Source organism: Trypanosoma grayi (genome assembly GCF_000691245.1).
Source record: "Trypanosoma grayi strain ANR4 Tgr_341_V1, whole genome shotgun sequence".
In the NCBI taxonomy this organism is placed as follows: Eukaryota; Euglenozoa; class Kinetoplastea; order Trypanosomatida; family Trypanosomatidae; genus Trypanosoma; species Trypanosoma grayi.
In genome coordinates, this window is record NW_008825960.1 from 1 (window position 1) to 15,103 (window position 15,103).

The 15,103-nt window shown below is 57.1% G+C and overlaps 6 protein-coding genes across 6 annotated transcripts; all 6 read right to left on the minus strand.

Annotated features, from left to right (window-relative positions):
• Positions 1-1,235: 1,235 nt before the first annotated feature.
• On the minus strand, positions 1,236-2,705 carry DQ04_03411000 (hypothetical protein; the record flags this gene model as incomplete). The annotated part of the gene is made up of 1 exon (XM_009312802.1): positions 1,236-2,705. The coding sequence occupies one exon, from the start codon at positions 2,703-2,705 to the stop codon at positions 1,236-1,238; it is 1,470 nt and encodes a 489-aa protein (XP_009311077.1).
• Positions 2,706-3,102: 397 nt separating this feature from the next.
• Positions 3,103-4,941, minus strand: DQ04_03411010 (hypothetical protein; the record flags this gene model as incomplete). Its single annotated transcript, XM_009312803.1, has 1 exon — positions 3,103-4,941. One exon carries the CDS (start codon positions 4,939-4,941, stop codon positions 3,103-3,105), a length of 1,839 nt encoding a protein of 612 aa, XP_009311078.1.
• A 207-nt stretch (positions 4,942-5,148) lies between these two features.
• Positions 5,149-7,287, minus strand: DQ04_03411020 (hypothetical protein; the record flags this gene model as incomplete). Its single annotated transcript, XM_009312804.1, has 1 exon — positions 5,149-7,287. One exon carries the CDS (start codon positions 7,285-7,287, stop codon positions 5,149-5,151), a length of 2,139 nt encoding a protein of 712 aa, XP_009311079.1.
• Positions 7,288-7,774: 487 nt separating this feature from the next.
• Positions 7,775-8,356, minus strand: DQ04_03411030 (prefoldin; the record flags this gene model as incomplete). The annotated part of the gene is made up of 1 exon (XM_009312805.1): positions 7,775-8,356. The coding sequence occupies one exon, from the start codon at positions 8,354-8,356 to the stop codon at positions 7,775-7,777; it is 582 nt and encodes a 193-aa protein (XP_009311080.1).
• A 348-nt stretch (positions 8,357-8,704) lies between these two features.
• DQ04_03411040 (GTP-binding protein) lies at positions 8,705-10,750 on the minus strand (the record flags this gene model as incomplete). Its single annotated transcript, XM_009312806.1, has 1 exon — positions 8,705-10,750. One exon carries the CDS (start codon positions 10,748-10,750, stop codon positions 8,705-8,707), a length of 2,046 nt encoding a protein of 681 aa, XP_009311081.1.
• Positions 10,751-11,181: 431 nt separating this feature from the next.
• DQ04_03411050 (hypothetical protein) lies at positions 11,182-14,808 on the minus strand (the record flags this gene model as incomplete). Its single annotated transcript, XM_009312807.1, has 1 exon — positions 11,182-14,808. The coding sequence occupies one exon, from the start codon at positions 14,806-14,808 to the stop codon at positions 11,182-11,184; it is 3,627 nt and encodes a 1,208-aa protein (XP_009311082.1).
• Between the last annotated feature and the right edge of the window lie 295 nt (positions 14,809-15,103).

A 15,103-nucleotide genomic window follows, 5' to 3' on the forward strand; every position in this document is an offset into this window, starting at 1 on the left:
AAAAAAAAAAAAAAACAGGAGGGCGGATTTGCTGCGGAAGGCACTTTGGATGTTTTCTCGCTCCCACCTCCCCATTCCCGCCCCCTATATGACTATTATTATTTCTCCTATCCATTTTGTGACGTTTATGACCAGTCGCATTCGGAGTTTCACGATTCCTCGCAATACACACACATACAGACATATTCATATATATATATATATGTATATGTATGTATATGTATGTATGTATGAATTATGCACACCCAAGCGCCACTACGTCATTCTCCTCCTCCCCGATCTCCTCCCCCTTTCAGATACCCATCTCACACACACACACACACACACACTCTCTCTCTCTCTCNATATATATATATATATATATATACAGGGAAAACAGCAGTGAAGAAACAGCATTGAAGCGAGTAAAACAACACGACACAGGGACGGAGGGACTTGCATTACGGATGCACATTGTACATACTGCGTGCCAAGAGGCACAGATGAACATCTATATGCAGCAGGAGTGAAGAATAAGAAACACACACATACACACAAGAATGAATCCAAAAAGAAAAAGATACGTGTTAACCAATGAGGGTGTTCCGCATACACGTATGTAATGTATGCATGTATGTGTGTGTGTGTGTCCCTTCAGTTCCATCTCTCTGTGCGTGCAACACAAAAAAAAAAACAGAAGAAAAATGATTGAATCAAGAACGCAGCGATCAAGCACCCACCCACCCATACACACCCACCCATAGAAAGAAAGAGAGAGAAACGCTATACACACATCATTGCACCTTCCCCCCCAGCCACAGTGAAAAATGACATCTTTGGAATGCATTGTCACAACTCTCCTGCATAGACGAATGCGCGACCATCCACCACGCCGCGTAGACCAAGACCCCAGACGCCAATTCGGGCATATAGCTATCTAACATATATCTATATCTGTATACAGACATATATATATATATATAGATATATATATAGATATAATGAATATTTCTCCTCCATTAGCCGTCGCTGCCTCACTTGCCTCACGCTAGACATGTGCGCGCGTGGGTTACAGGGCCTGTACGCTTCTTCCACACACCGACATACACACACACACACACATAGATAGATAGGTAGAAAGACAGATAGACACCCTCTATTTCTCTCAGCACATACAGAGTGACGGTGTTGACACATACATGAGCGCGCGCGGGAGCCGAATATACCTGTATGTGCCCAAACAACAGGGGCACACTTTACCACATGTCGCCATTGCTGTACTGCCAGAGATTGACGTTCTTGTCGGCGCCGCTCGTCACGATCATGCCCGCCCCTGCGTGGTAGCACACCCGGAACACATTTCCCACATGCGCATTCGCACGCCACACCGGTCCACCGCTCAACGCATCGGTGAGACGCATCGACGAGTCTCGTGCACATGACAAGATGCCGCGGTTGTACGGCATGTACTGCACACAGTGCACTGGCTTCAAGTGATGGAAAACCTTCAGCAGCGGCTCCGTTGGGCGCCGCACGTCCCACACGAGCAGAGCTGTGTCGATACCGGCCGTCACGAATTGTGTCTCGTCCCCGCGGAGAGAGCATGACCAGATCGTGTTGGTGTGGCCGAGAAAACGCGCCGTCACGGTGGCGCCACTGGCAAGGCGCAGGTCATGCATGCAGGCGGTGTTATCGTCGCCCGCCGTGATGACGAGCCAGTCGCTCTGCCGCGACGCCTCCAGCGCGAAGACGGGCGCAATGTGGCATTCCGACGTGCAGACACAGTCACTTGTCTCCACGTCCCAGCAGCGCAGCGTCCGGTCCATCGAGATCGACGCGAAACGCCCCTCACACGCAAGAAAGGCGACGCCATACACCTTGCGTGCGTGCCCTGTGAACTCTGCCCGCATGTCAGGCGCGGTGGTATCATACAGCCTAATGTTGCTGTCATCGCCGCCGTACACAACGCGGCTGCCGTTGGGCGAGTACGTCGCCGTCAGCACCAAACCACTGTGCACAGAGAAGTCTGTTACGACCTGCGCCCTCTTCACGTCCCAGTGGAGCAGCTCACTCCGCGAGCCCGTCAGCAACGTACTGCCGTCGGGGGCAAATGACACCACGTACGGCGGTTGCGCGTGTGCCGTGACGGAGCGCAGCAGCCGTGGGAACATCGGCCCGTCGACTCGCCTGCCGCCGTCGCGACTCTCACCACCAACGTCTCTCTTCGCCCCATCGTCGCCTAACGCCGAGCCAATCACCTCGTCGGTGAAGGGGTCCACCGGGACGTAGCGCTTCTCCCGCATCACCACGCCGTCTGCCTCCACCGCCACCCGCTTTACGCTCCGCGGTCGGGCCATACCGCCGGTGCCGCGCTGCTGCATTGCGTTCAGGTCTACCGTGCACGCGCGCTTCTTCACCACGACGAAGCACTCATCCTTACCGCTCTGCAGCGCCGCGTCGAGGCGGCAGCAGGCGTCCCTATCGTACGCTTCCCACTCACCGGGGTGGTCGAGGTCCTCTACGAACCACGCGTAAGACCCCGAATTTTCCACCGGCGGGGGCGGCAGCACGGCAGGGATCAGCGACGGCACCACAACGCTACCGAACGAAGCGGGCAGCGCCTTCTTCGTGTGGCTCACCACCCGCAGCTTGCGCGGCCCGGCCGGCAGCGCCTTCACAGCATCGGCGCCGCGGTTCCCACCCGCTGCACTACTACCTGCCCCCATTTGAAGTCTCCAGCCTTCGCGCTAGAGCAAGGGACACAAGAAATAATCGATTCCTTTCTGGGCACCCTATACGAACGAAGATGCCGTGTAGATGTTTGAGTGAGTGAGAGATCGGAGCAGAAAGACAACTTACATAAATAACACACAGCCAGAATGAAACAGAGGAGGAGGGAAAGAACACCCCCCTGCGGTGAGGCGTCTTTCAGAGTGCTGCTGCTGCTGCTGCTGCCACCACCACCGCTACAACAGTAAGTTTGCCTGTTACTAAAAAAACACTCTTCAACAGACACACACACACACATACACAAAAAAAAAAAACACCAAATTTTTGTTTTCTTTGTTAGACGTTGCACGGCAGCACTCTGACCAGTTTTCACTATTGTTGTGCCGTGTTTCATTATAGAAACGGTTTCACTGGGAGAGCCAGGGCAGCCGCCTGCGGCAACTCCTCCAGTTTCATTGTTGCCGTCACCAGTACCACGTCGGCTCCCCAAAATTCTGCATCCGCGCCCTGCTGCTGCTGCTGCGCTTCCATCAGACGAATGGCCTCAGCTGTTGCGTACAGTGGAAGCGTGAGCCATCCAGTACTGCGGAAGATGCTCTGCGCCCCTTCCACCCGCTGCTCCCCACTCACGACCAGCTGTCGCGCGTGGGCGCAGTTCTCAATGATAGAGCCCCATTGCGTCGTCGGGGCTGTGTGGTCAACACGTGGTCCATACACCACAAAGGAGGACTGGTGCGGACTCGTGTGGTGCCCCGCCAGAAAGGTGTTCGCGTATGCACAAGCCGCTGCAAAGGAAAACTCATCTGGACAGAAGAGACGGCGCATGCGGCGAAACGGTGAGAGCGCAAGTTTGTGCTCCACTGCGAGGAAGACCACTGCCGCAGCGCCAAGCTGCGGGGCCGCCGCCACGCTGCCGCTCTCCCCATGGCTGTTCTCCGGCGCCAACACATACAACGTGCGGTTGTACCACACCGTGCGGGTGCGTATTCCATCTACAAGCTGCTGCCTGTATCCGCGCAGCACCTCACCCTCAAAGGTGAAGGTGAGCAGCGGCGCAGCAGCGGTGTCGGCGGAGTTGTGCTCGCTCGAATCCGGAGCAACAGCCATCGGGGAGGACTTCTCCCGCTGCTGCTGCTGCTGCTGTGATGCGGCGTGGGCGACAAACATGTTCATAACAGTGTCGCTCGACGGAATCACAGGATCACGCCACATCACGCTAGCGGAAGACACGAGACTGACGCCAGGCGAAACAACAAGGTCGGCCGATACCAACTCCCGCACTGGTGTCTGGGTCGTCGTCGTCGTCGTTGTCGTCGAGCGGGGCGGCAGCAGCTGCTGGTGCTTCTGCGGTGCATCCTTGGAGGTTGCACGTAGTTCACTGGTGGAAAGGATGAATGTGCGCTTCTTAGCGCACGGCCAGCAGTCTGAGCGCACCGTCGTCTTCCCTCTCAGATGATCGCCGTGGAGGTCCTTGCGCTTGTAACACACCGAGCAAATCCACTCCGGTTCAGCGCCACTGTCGCCTCTCACCGTCGGGGCGTTATAGCTGATGTTTGATGGTACCACGGCGCTCGGTGACACCGTGAAGGTGAACGGCGGAGACTGTCTGGATCTGTCGGAGGCGGATTGCATGATAATAGGCGACGTGCCGTCCGACGAGGAGGGGGCGCTACCACAAGAGAGCGTCTCATTCACCCGCGGCACTGGCAGTGCTACCGCGGCGAATGGGTTACTGCTGCTGGCTGTTATGTTCGTTTGTGTGTGGGTGGTGCTGGCGAACGGTCCTTTACCAGGAGAAACGGACATCTCAGCGAAAGGGTTCAACAGCGGCGCTTCTGCTGCAGTCTTGTCAGAGGGCGTCGCCCGCATCGCCGCGCCGAATTGTAGCTGTGCAGAAGCAAACGGGCCACTGGGAGGCTTATTGCATGCCTGCTGGCTACCCACCGCGGAAGTGCCCAACGCTGCCGCACCAGTGAGGAAAGGATTCGATATCGCTACCGCCTGTGCCGTTCCTGCAGCTGGTTTGCCAGAAGACACCTTCATCGCCGGGTTGAACAAGAAGGGCGCCGTAACCACCGGGGCTGCACTTCGCGTTGCTGCCGCAGACTCCCGCATAAACGTGCACTTCTTGCCACAGGGCCAGCAATCAGATCGCACTGTCTTCTTCCCATTGAGGTGATCGCCCGAGAGGGGCTTCAACTTGCTGCACGTAGCACAGCGCCACACGTCCATTCGTTTCGGTTATTCAGAAACACGAACCGTGAAACTCGTTTATTTTTGTGCTCCTTTCACTCTTATGCCGCAAGATAATTTATATGTGTACGTTTAGATAAGAAGAAAAAAAAAATAGCAACAACACATGTAGGTCCCACCTCACGTGCATATTCCCATTTTCAACACCCCAAAGACCCTCTTCTCAGAGTAACTCACCCCACACCATCACCCCCGACCTCCACCCCCAGCCTCACCGCTACTACTAGCAGCAACAGCTGCCACAGTAGCAGGACTCCCGCCGCTGATGGACCCCAACCATTGCTCCGTGGTGTCGATGCCTGTGCGGTGGAAAACCTCATCCACACGCGGGATGATGCCGTCGTGAATGATGCGCGTCCACTCCGCCACACTCCGTCCCTCTACGACAGCCCTCTCGCCCCCTGCGCTTTCCTCTTCATCCGTCGCGTCCGTGGCGGACCGGGCGGCGAGAAGACAGCGCAGCATGTGTTTCACGGCGAGCGCTGCTGTTGCGGGGTCGTCGTGGGCACACGCCGACTGCACCACCAACTGACACGTCGACAGGCGCAGCGACGAGCGCCAAACACGCGGCGCAGTTACAGCGTCCGCTGCACCACCATCACCACTGCCGTTATTTAGGCTGCGCCAACGCCACTCCTCTCTTCGGTATACCGTGCAGAAGACATGCCGCAGGACATCATGCAGGCGCCACGTGTGTAGACACTCAATGAAGAGACAGACAGAGGGCCCGCGCCAGTCACGCTCGCCGTACAACTGCGTGAGCGTTGCCATCACATCGGCGCGTGGCCTATGCAGAGCGATAGGAGCAGTCGCGGTGGTGGAGATGTTGCTACAGAACACACCGTCGAGAACAGCCTGAAACAACAGAGAGAACGCCTCTTGCCTTGCCCATTGCAGGCGCCGCTGTTGCTGTTGCTGCGTCGAAGGGCTGCGCGAACCGGCTGGCATCTGCAGCAGAACCCGCTGCAGGCACCACAACGCAGCTTGCGTGCACTGCTCCCACGCCAATAATGCCTCTTTGCGCTCCTGCACGCGTACTACTGCCGCTGCCGCCGCCTGGTGCTTGAACGACGCCAGCGCACGCAAAATGTGACCTAAAAACCACACATAAACCAACGGTGCGGCCTTCGCGTGGCGGTGATGCCCAACACATGGCTCCGCCAGTAGCCGCACGACCGTTTCGTGTTCGGCAGAAGCAACATCCAAGAGATCACTGACAGCATTGAGCAGCTGCACGTACTCCTTTGACGACACCTTCATGTGCGTGGTGGGCGGAGCTGTGTCGCAGTTGCCAGCACACGCGAACGGGCCCAACTGCTGTTCCGCTGTCAGCTGCATGCCAACCGCAACGAATCGGCAGAAGGCCTCCTGCTTCTGTGCGCGGGATGCGTGCGGGTGGCGCAGCACACGGCAGCACACATCACGGGCGACTGTCACAACATTTGAGCCACACCGTAGCTCAGACCAGAGCATTTCCTCGGCTGTAGCGTTGTGGGAGGGCTCCTCTGACGATGGCGCCGCTGTCTCATCCGTGACCATGCAGCGCAGCACCTCGAGTGACAACAATAAACCAGCAGGTAACAGCGTCACACCGTCCTCTGCAGCGTCTAGGAGCAGCACTCGCAGCGCTTCCTTCTGAAGCGCACGAGCCGACTCCTTATCACCAGCGCTTGCTGTAGTTGCAGCTTCTGTCATGAGAAATCGCACGTACAGCACGTGCCAGCCTCCAAGCCCTTTACCTGTTTCTTCTTGTGCTTCTACTGCTGTTGAGGTCCGTAGCGTCTTGTACACGGCACGGCCCACATCCACTGGGGCGCCGTGACGAGTGCAGCACCGCAGCAGCCCCTCACACGCGGCCAATTGCTGCGCGTACAGTTTCTCTCTGTGAAATGTGCCCTGTTGGGGTGGTTCGCGAAGAAATAAGCGCATCGCCGAGGCCCACGGCGCACCTTTCTCCACCGTCTCCCCCTCCGGCATCGCACTATCATCAAGACCCTGCTTCGCCCTTGCCATGGCGTGCAGGAGCAGCTGCACGGCCTCCGACCACTCTTCGGCGGACCACGTGTGTATCGCCTCGGGCTGGCACATTTGCTCGCAGCACGCGGTGATCTGCAGCAGCGAGGGAGCAGGGTGACGCCGCGACACTCCGTCCACCGCGTCCCCTGCCACCGCCTGGGCGGAGGGCCGCTGGAGCTGCTGCAAGAGCGTACGTGGATCGTTCTGCGGTGGTGAGGTTTCGTTACTACAGCATCGTCGGGCCAATGCGATGTGGGCGCCCGCTACTTTCAGGAACACCGCGGCGCTGCAACCCACACACCGATGCATATCTCTTCTGTTATATATTTTATATGCGTGCGCCGCGTCCCACAACAAGAGACTCGAACGAGAGCAAAGAAGGGAAACAAGACATTGGTGGGCCGACATGGCACACAGGACACACATGCGCAACAAGCGGGCCAGCGCCTCTCAAACTCTTTGGGGTGTGTTTAAAAGTAAAGACAGAGCACAGCCAAGAGTTCAGTTGTTCCTTCATTCTCTCTCTCTCTCTTTCATACACACACACACACTTTCTCTCTCTGTGAATTAGATGTAGATGTATATATATATATATATATATGTGTGTGTGCGTGTGTGCCCCTGTCTCTCTAAATTAGTGTCTCTCCGCCTCCCTTGTCATCTTTTTTTTTGTTTGTTTGTTAAAGTGCAGCCCTTCCTCCGCTTCCGCTCCCTCCTGCTCCCCCTTCGAGCTCTGTTTGCACACACGTCTTTCGCTGTGTTGTTTGTCACCTCCGCTTTTTTTTTTTCCCCTCCGTTACGCCGTGCCCGCCTCTGTGCCATTCTTCTTGCTGCCGCTGTCCTTCCCCTTGCTCTTGAGGTCATAGTTGTAGACACGTGAGATGTTAATCTGCAGGTTCGTCAGCTGCTCCTGCACCCACGCGAGGTCCTCCTTCGTGCTGGCGAGGTTCGCCTCCGCGTTGGCGAGGTTCCGCTCCAGCAACTGCGACGCCTCGTCGAATGTGTACTCGACCATCACCTTCGCGCCCATCCAGAGGTGCACCGTCTCCTGCGGCACCACCTCCGCCTCGCCAAAGACGGCGTCGGTGAGACAGTAGTACGACCGCACCGCACCGCGTTCCTCCTGCAGCCGCTTCTTGAGGAAGTTCAGCGCGTGCAGCGTCTTCTTGATGGTGGGGATCTTGTAATCGAGGTTTGCGATGCTGCTGACGAGGCGCTTCTCCATGTGCTCGTACTTGGAGGAGTCGAGGATGAGGTTGCTGATGAGCGTGTCTGCGCCACCGCCGTTCTTCACGACCGTGGGCATGTCAGCGATGTACTCCACCCGCGGAATGCCGCGAGGGTTCTTGTAGTCATCCGCGAACGCGTACTTCTCCATTCTCTCTGTCTGTCGCTGCTGCTGCTGCTGCTGCCAAGCTATCCTTCACGCACCTGCTGTTAACTCTGCGAGTATCCGAGTGAGATGGAGAGAACGAAGGGGTGGGGGTGGGGGCGCAGGGAAGGAAGAACGTTTTCCACACCGCCGTGCAGTTCACACTTCTCGCGCGACAGCAACAACGCAAGTAACATTAAGAGGGCAATACGCTCGAGCCCGATTCGACACACGCACACGGCGACCATTAAAACAAAACACAAAAACAACAACAAGAATCAATGGTCCAAGAGCTATTAAAGAAATGCAGCGCATACTCACAAGGAGAGAGAGAGAGAGAGACGGACGAACCCGTCACGAGCACCCCGCACAGGCTTGTGCCTCCGTCGGTGCGTCGTCCCCTGCCGGCGGCAGCCGCACCTCCAGCAGCAGGAACGGCCGCAGCTCTGCGCGGAAGGCGGCGCTACGCAGCCACGCGGGGTCGGGCGGGGCGAGGAACAGCACGAGCCGCCCCTCGTACGCCTCCTGCAGCATCTCAATCGCACCGCGGTGCACATCGAGCGCGCCTTTGCCGTGCTTCACAAAGTACCCCCTTTTCCGCGCGTAGCTCTCGCAGAACTCGTACGGCGACCACTCCGCCGCGTCGTCGGCGGCGTCCTCCTTGCGCAAGCCATAGAGCCGCTCCAGCTGCAGGTGCGACGCGAGAAAGGCAACGCCGCTCTGCGGGTCACGCGTCTGGGCGATCTGATGCGTGCCGATCACCGCCTGCAGAGCGTGTGGTAGGCCGAAGACGGGGAACGCGAGGCCCGGCGAGTCGATGAGCACAACACGCTCCGACGGGAGCGGGATCGTCTGCAGGTGTTTCGTGTGCCCGGGCGTGGGGGAGACGGACACCACCTTTGTACCGCGGATGCAGTTCAGCAGGCTTGACTTGCCCACGTTCGGGTGACCCACAAAGCCAATGTGCACGACGTCCTCCCCGTCATGATCCTTATCCTTGCTATTGCCCTTCCAACTGCTGGCTTTATTTTGGCCGTTCCCATTACGATGCTCAGCACATACCGCGCGACACTTCTGCAGTAGCGTGGAGATCATATCAGAGACAATCTGCAGCTCCTTGTGGTCACGCCTGTCGTGCTGCAGCTGCCGCTCCGCCTTCCGCATGCCTTTGAAGTTGTCCGTCGTGGCGTACGTGTCGTCCTCAGTTCTCCTCCCCAACTCGCCACTGCTGCTGCTGCTCTTGTCGTCCTCTGCACCAGAGGAGTCGTCGTTGTTGTCGTCGCGCTTGCCGCCTTTTTTAGGGGCCGCCGTTACCTGCAGCTTTCCGGTGCGCAGCTGCTCGTACAACTTAGTCCGCCGCGTCTTTTTCTTTTGGCGCCGCGCGGCGTTACCGGCGTCCTCTGCGCCAATCGCCGTGTCCGCCGCCGGCAACGACGTGAAGGGCAGCAACGGAATCTCACGCACCACACTTCCACCGCCATCACCATCTGCAGCAGCAGCAGCAGCTTCCGCGTCACTTGCCGCCACGATGCCTGTCGCGGCGAAGTACTGCGGCAGGAACGCCATCCACCGGTCGAGGATGTGGCGTGGCACGAGGTCGGCTTTGTTCAGAACCACGACGCACGGCTTGCGGCACTCCCGCACCACGTATTGCAGCAGCGAAAGCGGCAAGTGCACAATGGGGTAGCGCATGTCTGCCACAATCACCACCACATCGCTTTGCTCCACTGTGCGCCAGAGCTGCCGCCATACGTCGAGGTTGCGCTCGTATGAGCTGACCCGCAGGTCGCGCAGCGACGGTGGCAGCGGGTAGTTGTCGACCGCCCGCAGGTACGCCTCGAACCGTGCCGCCTCGCGGGCCTCAATGGCGGCGTCCTCGGGGAGCGCCTCCTCGCCATCACGGCTGCTGCTGCCACCACTCCCACTGTCGTTGTTGTCCTTATTATTGCTACGGCTGTTAGTGTTACTGGTTTCTTCAGCCGCCGCGGTTGCCTCGTCGTTGGGCGTCCAGCCACGCGTCGGAATCTCGACAGCGCACGGCATCTGCGCCGCATCGGTATGCCCCGGCATGTCGAACCAGGAGCCGAACGGAATGCCGCCATCGTCCATAAAGCGACGCGACGCCAGCGGCTCGTACGAGAGCTTCTTTCGTGCCGCGATTTCCTCCGCGGTCTCCTTGAGGAATACGCTCCGGACCCCGCGGCGGTCAGCGTCGTATTTGTACTCTTCCTTTGTATGATGATCCTTGTTGTCGTCGTCATTGCCACGTCCGCTGCCCTCCCCGCTGTGATCGTGGGTGTCACCCATGGAATGCTCGCGGCGCGAGCCCTCCTGCTCCTTCTTCCGCTGCCGCTTCTCCTGCAGCTGCTTCTTCTTCTGCTTCCCACTGAACGGCGGCATGTCGTCTCTCCCTTCTTCCTTCACTCTCACCCACTCAATCTTTCAGAGAAGTACACACACACACAACCACCCGCTAAGAGAAACATGCAACTATTTGCAGGTAAAGCCCGCCACACATACACACAAAGAGAGATTAAGAGAGAAAACACTAATATAAATAATATATNATTCTTCAACCACTTCTACCACAACTAAGAGCCGTTACTCTTGTACTTCCATCAGGTGTGTAGACTCTTATCAACACACATCACCTTTTGTTTCTTTCCTCTGCCTTCAAAAAACCACATGCATATATTCTACAGTGCTTTTGTACATAAGCAGGATGGAAAGCTTCTTCCGTATAACACCTATTGCCATTATTCCCCGATTCCCCCGTTTTTGTTTTTGCTTTTTATTTGGTTGTATAATAATTTAATGGCACTAAGAGACGTTCATTGGTCCTTTACCTGCACCATCTCTTCAAATGCAAGAAGTGCGTTCTTGAGCTCCTTCCCCATCATGTCCAGCGCGAGCGTGATCGCGTGCAGCCCCTCCGCGTCATGCACAGTGATTGGCGTGGTGAAACTATCAGAGAAGTGCACGGAGCTATTCGACGGCATGTTAGAGGAGAAGCTTCGAGATTGACGCGAGGTGGATGTCGTGCCCGACGCCGTGGAGAAGTTTGGGGCGTGCATGGAGCCCCTGGAAGTTCTGCGCCGTATCGGCTGTGGCGCATTCTCCTCCTGCTGGCTTTGCTCTTCTCGCTGCTTCTGCTGCTGTTCCTCTGGTTTCTGTTGTTCCTCTGTTTGCTGCTGTTCCTCTGTTTGCCGCTGCGCCGCCACAAGTCCCTCGTCATTCTCATCGCCGTAGGGACTACTTTTCCTCTGCGCGCCGGGGGCCGCCGGCATCACATTCCCCGCCGGCGCTGCGAGGCTTAGGGGGAATATCTGCGTTTGGTTGAGAAGTCTCTTGGCGACGTAGTCCTGCATCGTCGGGTCGTCTGACCCAAGGTGGAGTGCGGCGCCCACGTCAGCCGCACTGAAAGGATAGCTGGGCGCAGCTGGTGGTGCAGTGTTATTGCTCTTGTTGTTGTCCATTTCGTCACTCGCCGGAGGTGGCTGTCTCTCTAGCTCCCGCTGGCGTGCGACGACGCCGGAGATGATCTCCATCATGGCGCGGTGCTTCCTGCTGGAGAACTCGTCCACAAGGACGCGGAACTGCAACAGGCACCTCATCAGCTCCGGCGCCAGCGATGAGCTCGGGTGTGTAACGTAGAAGGTAAGCATATTCACGAAGCGCTGCAGGCTGAAGCGAACATCACTGGCGATGGGGTGCACATAGCGAAGAATACGACGTACCTCCGGTGTAAAGTAGCCCTTCTCGCACATTAGCTTCCAGCCGCACGCGATGGTGTAGAGGAGGGAGAAAATGCGGTAGAGGGCGATGTGCACCGAGTCGCAGGCACGCTGCGGGTACACTCTTGGTGCGACGCCGCGCTCATCCGCCGCGAAGGGCATAATGCGGGCTGCCACCAGCATCTCCCCTTTGAGGTGCTCCACCTCTTCGAAGACGGCACGCAGGCGTGGGTCCAGCTGTGGCACCGTAATGAACGTCGGTGGCTGCATAGCGGTTGCGTTCATGATTCCACCCAGGCCGTCGAGGGGTCTGCCAAGGTCTTCGGAGGAGCGAATCCACCCAAATCGGGTTGACCGCCGCGGCTGCCCATCGCTCTCTGGAGGCTCAGCGTAGAAGTTCATCATTGTGCCGACGGCGTGGCTAATGGACTGCAGCACATCAATGCGCTTGCGCATTAGAAACGCCCCTGGACTAACTGGGAACACCGTGATGCAGATCAAGCAGTAAATCATGATGGCGAAGGAGTTCTGCTGAATTCGGCTAATCACCGTTTCAGCAGTCGGTTGCTGCGCCAGCGACAAGCTCGTCACCGCCACAAAGTTGGCATTTGTGAAAATAATCCCGTATTTCTGCCCCGTACGGAAGAACGTCGAAAACGCCGTGATGACACAGAGACTCACCGCGAGATCGGCCTGTGTTTGGCTGAGCGATGCGGCGAAGAATCCAATGACGGAGCCGAGGAGCGTGCCAATGAGCCGCGCCATCGCCGCTTGCACCGCTTCCACCGGGTTCATACCAGAAACAAATGCAATGATGGTTGGCCCCGACAGCACCAGCGCCTGTGGCTGCACATAGTAAAAGAACAACACCGCCAACAACATCGCCACGCTCACTTTCCCTGCCTCGATCACAACACGTACCTCCTCCTCGCCGCGTGTAAAGACCAGTCGACGCAGGAAACGCGCTTCTTCAATCAACGGGCTCGTAATCCACCGCCACACGCGCTTCAACGAGGAGCGCATTGTTGGTGGGCGCTCTGAGCGTAGGTTTCGGTTGTACTCGTCGAGCGCGGACCAGAAGTTCACCACTGAGAACACAAAGAACGTCATAAACGGCACAAACTCCTCCATCTCGTCCGACGACACCTTCTCGTAGAAAAGCACACGACTCGCGCCAGAAAAATCCTCCTGCAGCCTCTTAATCATGCGCCCACAGGACTCGAAGGGTGCGTCAAGCGCCAGCACATCGTCACGACCCTTCGCCCGGGCGATTCCCTCCAGCAACTCCTCCACCGCACGTGAAATACCTTCCATTGGGCGCGACAGACTTGTCCCAAACTGAATGCAGCGTTCCGAGTCATCAATAATGTGCGGGTTGTCCTGCACGATGTCAATCACGCGTGACATGGATCGCAGATTGAGGCGCAATTTGTGCAGAAGCTCAGCCTTTCCCAAACGCAGTTCCCGCCGCTCAAAACTATCAAAGAAGAGAAACTCATAGAAGCTGAAGTCCTCCAATGCACTCGTGTCACTAAGCAAGGCATCGAGCGAGCGTGTAAGATGACGAATACGCACCATCCCCATACTACGCTCCGTGTTTGAACGCGACCAGAAGCACGTCGTCAGGCCACGGAACGCCGTTGCGGTGTTGGTGAAGAGGCGATGTGTCAATTCACGCGCGGATCTTGTCGCGAGTAGCGGATACGGCACCAACGTTGCGGCGAGGGCGAATAATACGCCAACGAGCCACTGCATCAGAAGCATTGATGGGGTCAACAAGGTGGTGTCGCTGACCAGCTGCTTCACAAGGGCAATGTTGAGAAGCAGCAGAGTAATACGCCGCTTCAGGTCAGCGATGAGGCAGGCAACGAGAAATATCAATACAAAATACACTGTTAGCCACACGACAAGGTGTTGGTGTAGTTCGGCTGCCTCACACGCCGTGGCAATCGGCAACCAAATGCACCCTGCCCTAAGGAACTGTGTCAGAAACATCGCGGATTGCCCAACCGTGGTACCGGCGGCAGTGATAACGCCTGACAGTGTGTACACCGAGAAGAACGACGCGTGTGGTAAACGCATCGAGATGATCAGTGTAGGGATGAGCATTCCCACCAGCGTCACTCGCGCAGAAAACTGGACAAGAAACCAAAAGTACTTCGTCCCTAGGAAGTCAAAGTAACTGCAGGAGGTGTCGCTGAAGGTCTCGCGGAGTTGCCATGGCACGTCCAGCTCTGGTGGCAGCGGGGTTTTGCCTCTGCTGTTTCCGTCGCCACCGTCCTTTTCCTTTTCGGGTTTGCCCTCGCGATCGGCGTTGTTGTTCAGAATTATGGGTCTATCGGTATCCGCAGAACCGTGGTCCTCGAACACATAGATGCGTCCATACGGAATGCAACCGAAGCTGTCGAGCGAGACCTCCTGTGACTCCACCGATCTGGTAGCGGGCGTCTGCGGCCTCTGCTGCAGTACATCCTGGCTGTCTATACGCTCAAGGCTGCAAGTAGGCCCCCCAAAGTTACTTTCGTATTTATTGCGCGACGACTCGAGTGAGTGTGAGTTGACTCTGCGTGACCGCGACGACGCCACATGGCGCCTGCGGTGGCTATGGCTGTGGCTGCGCTTCTGCTGGAGGTAAGCATGCGGATATTGATGAGGATTATGAGGGTCAATGTGGTGTGTGTGCGCGTGTTCGTCCAGGTACTCCCTGGAGAAGTTCGTCCGCATGAATTTCACACGGATGGGGAAGCAAGCCGCGGCACCAAGAGGATGAAGCAGAACTTTGTGAGAGCCTCCACCCAACAAGGGGCGGCTATACAGGCACAATAATGACGCTGGAAGCACTGCTTGATGGCGTACAAAAATCGGATAAGTATAAACCCGGTTTTATGCCGGAGACCCCCCAGAGAATGCGAAATAGAAAGAGGTGGAGAAGGAGGAGTGAGAAAAAAAAAACAAACCTCCATGTGGAGAGGTATATGCGAGAGCCAAACCCCCTGCCCCCCCACAAAAAAAAAAAAAA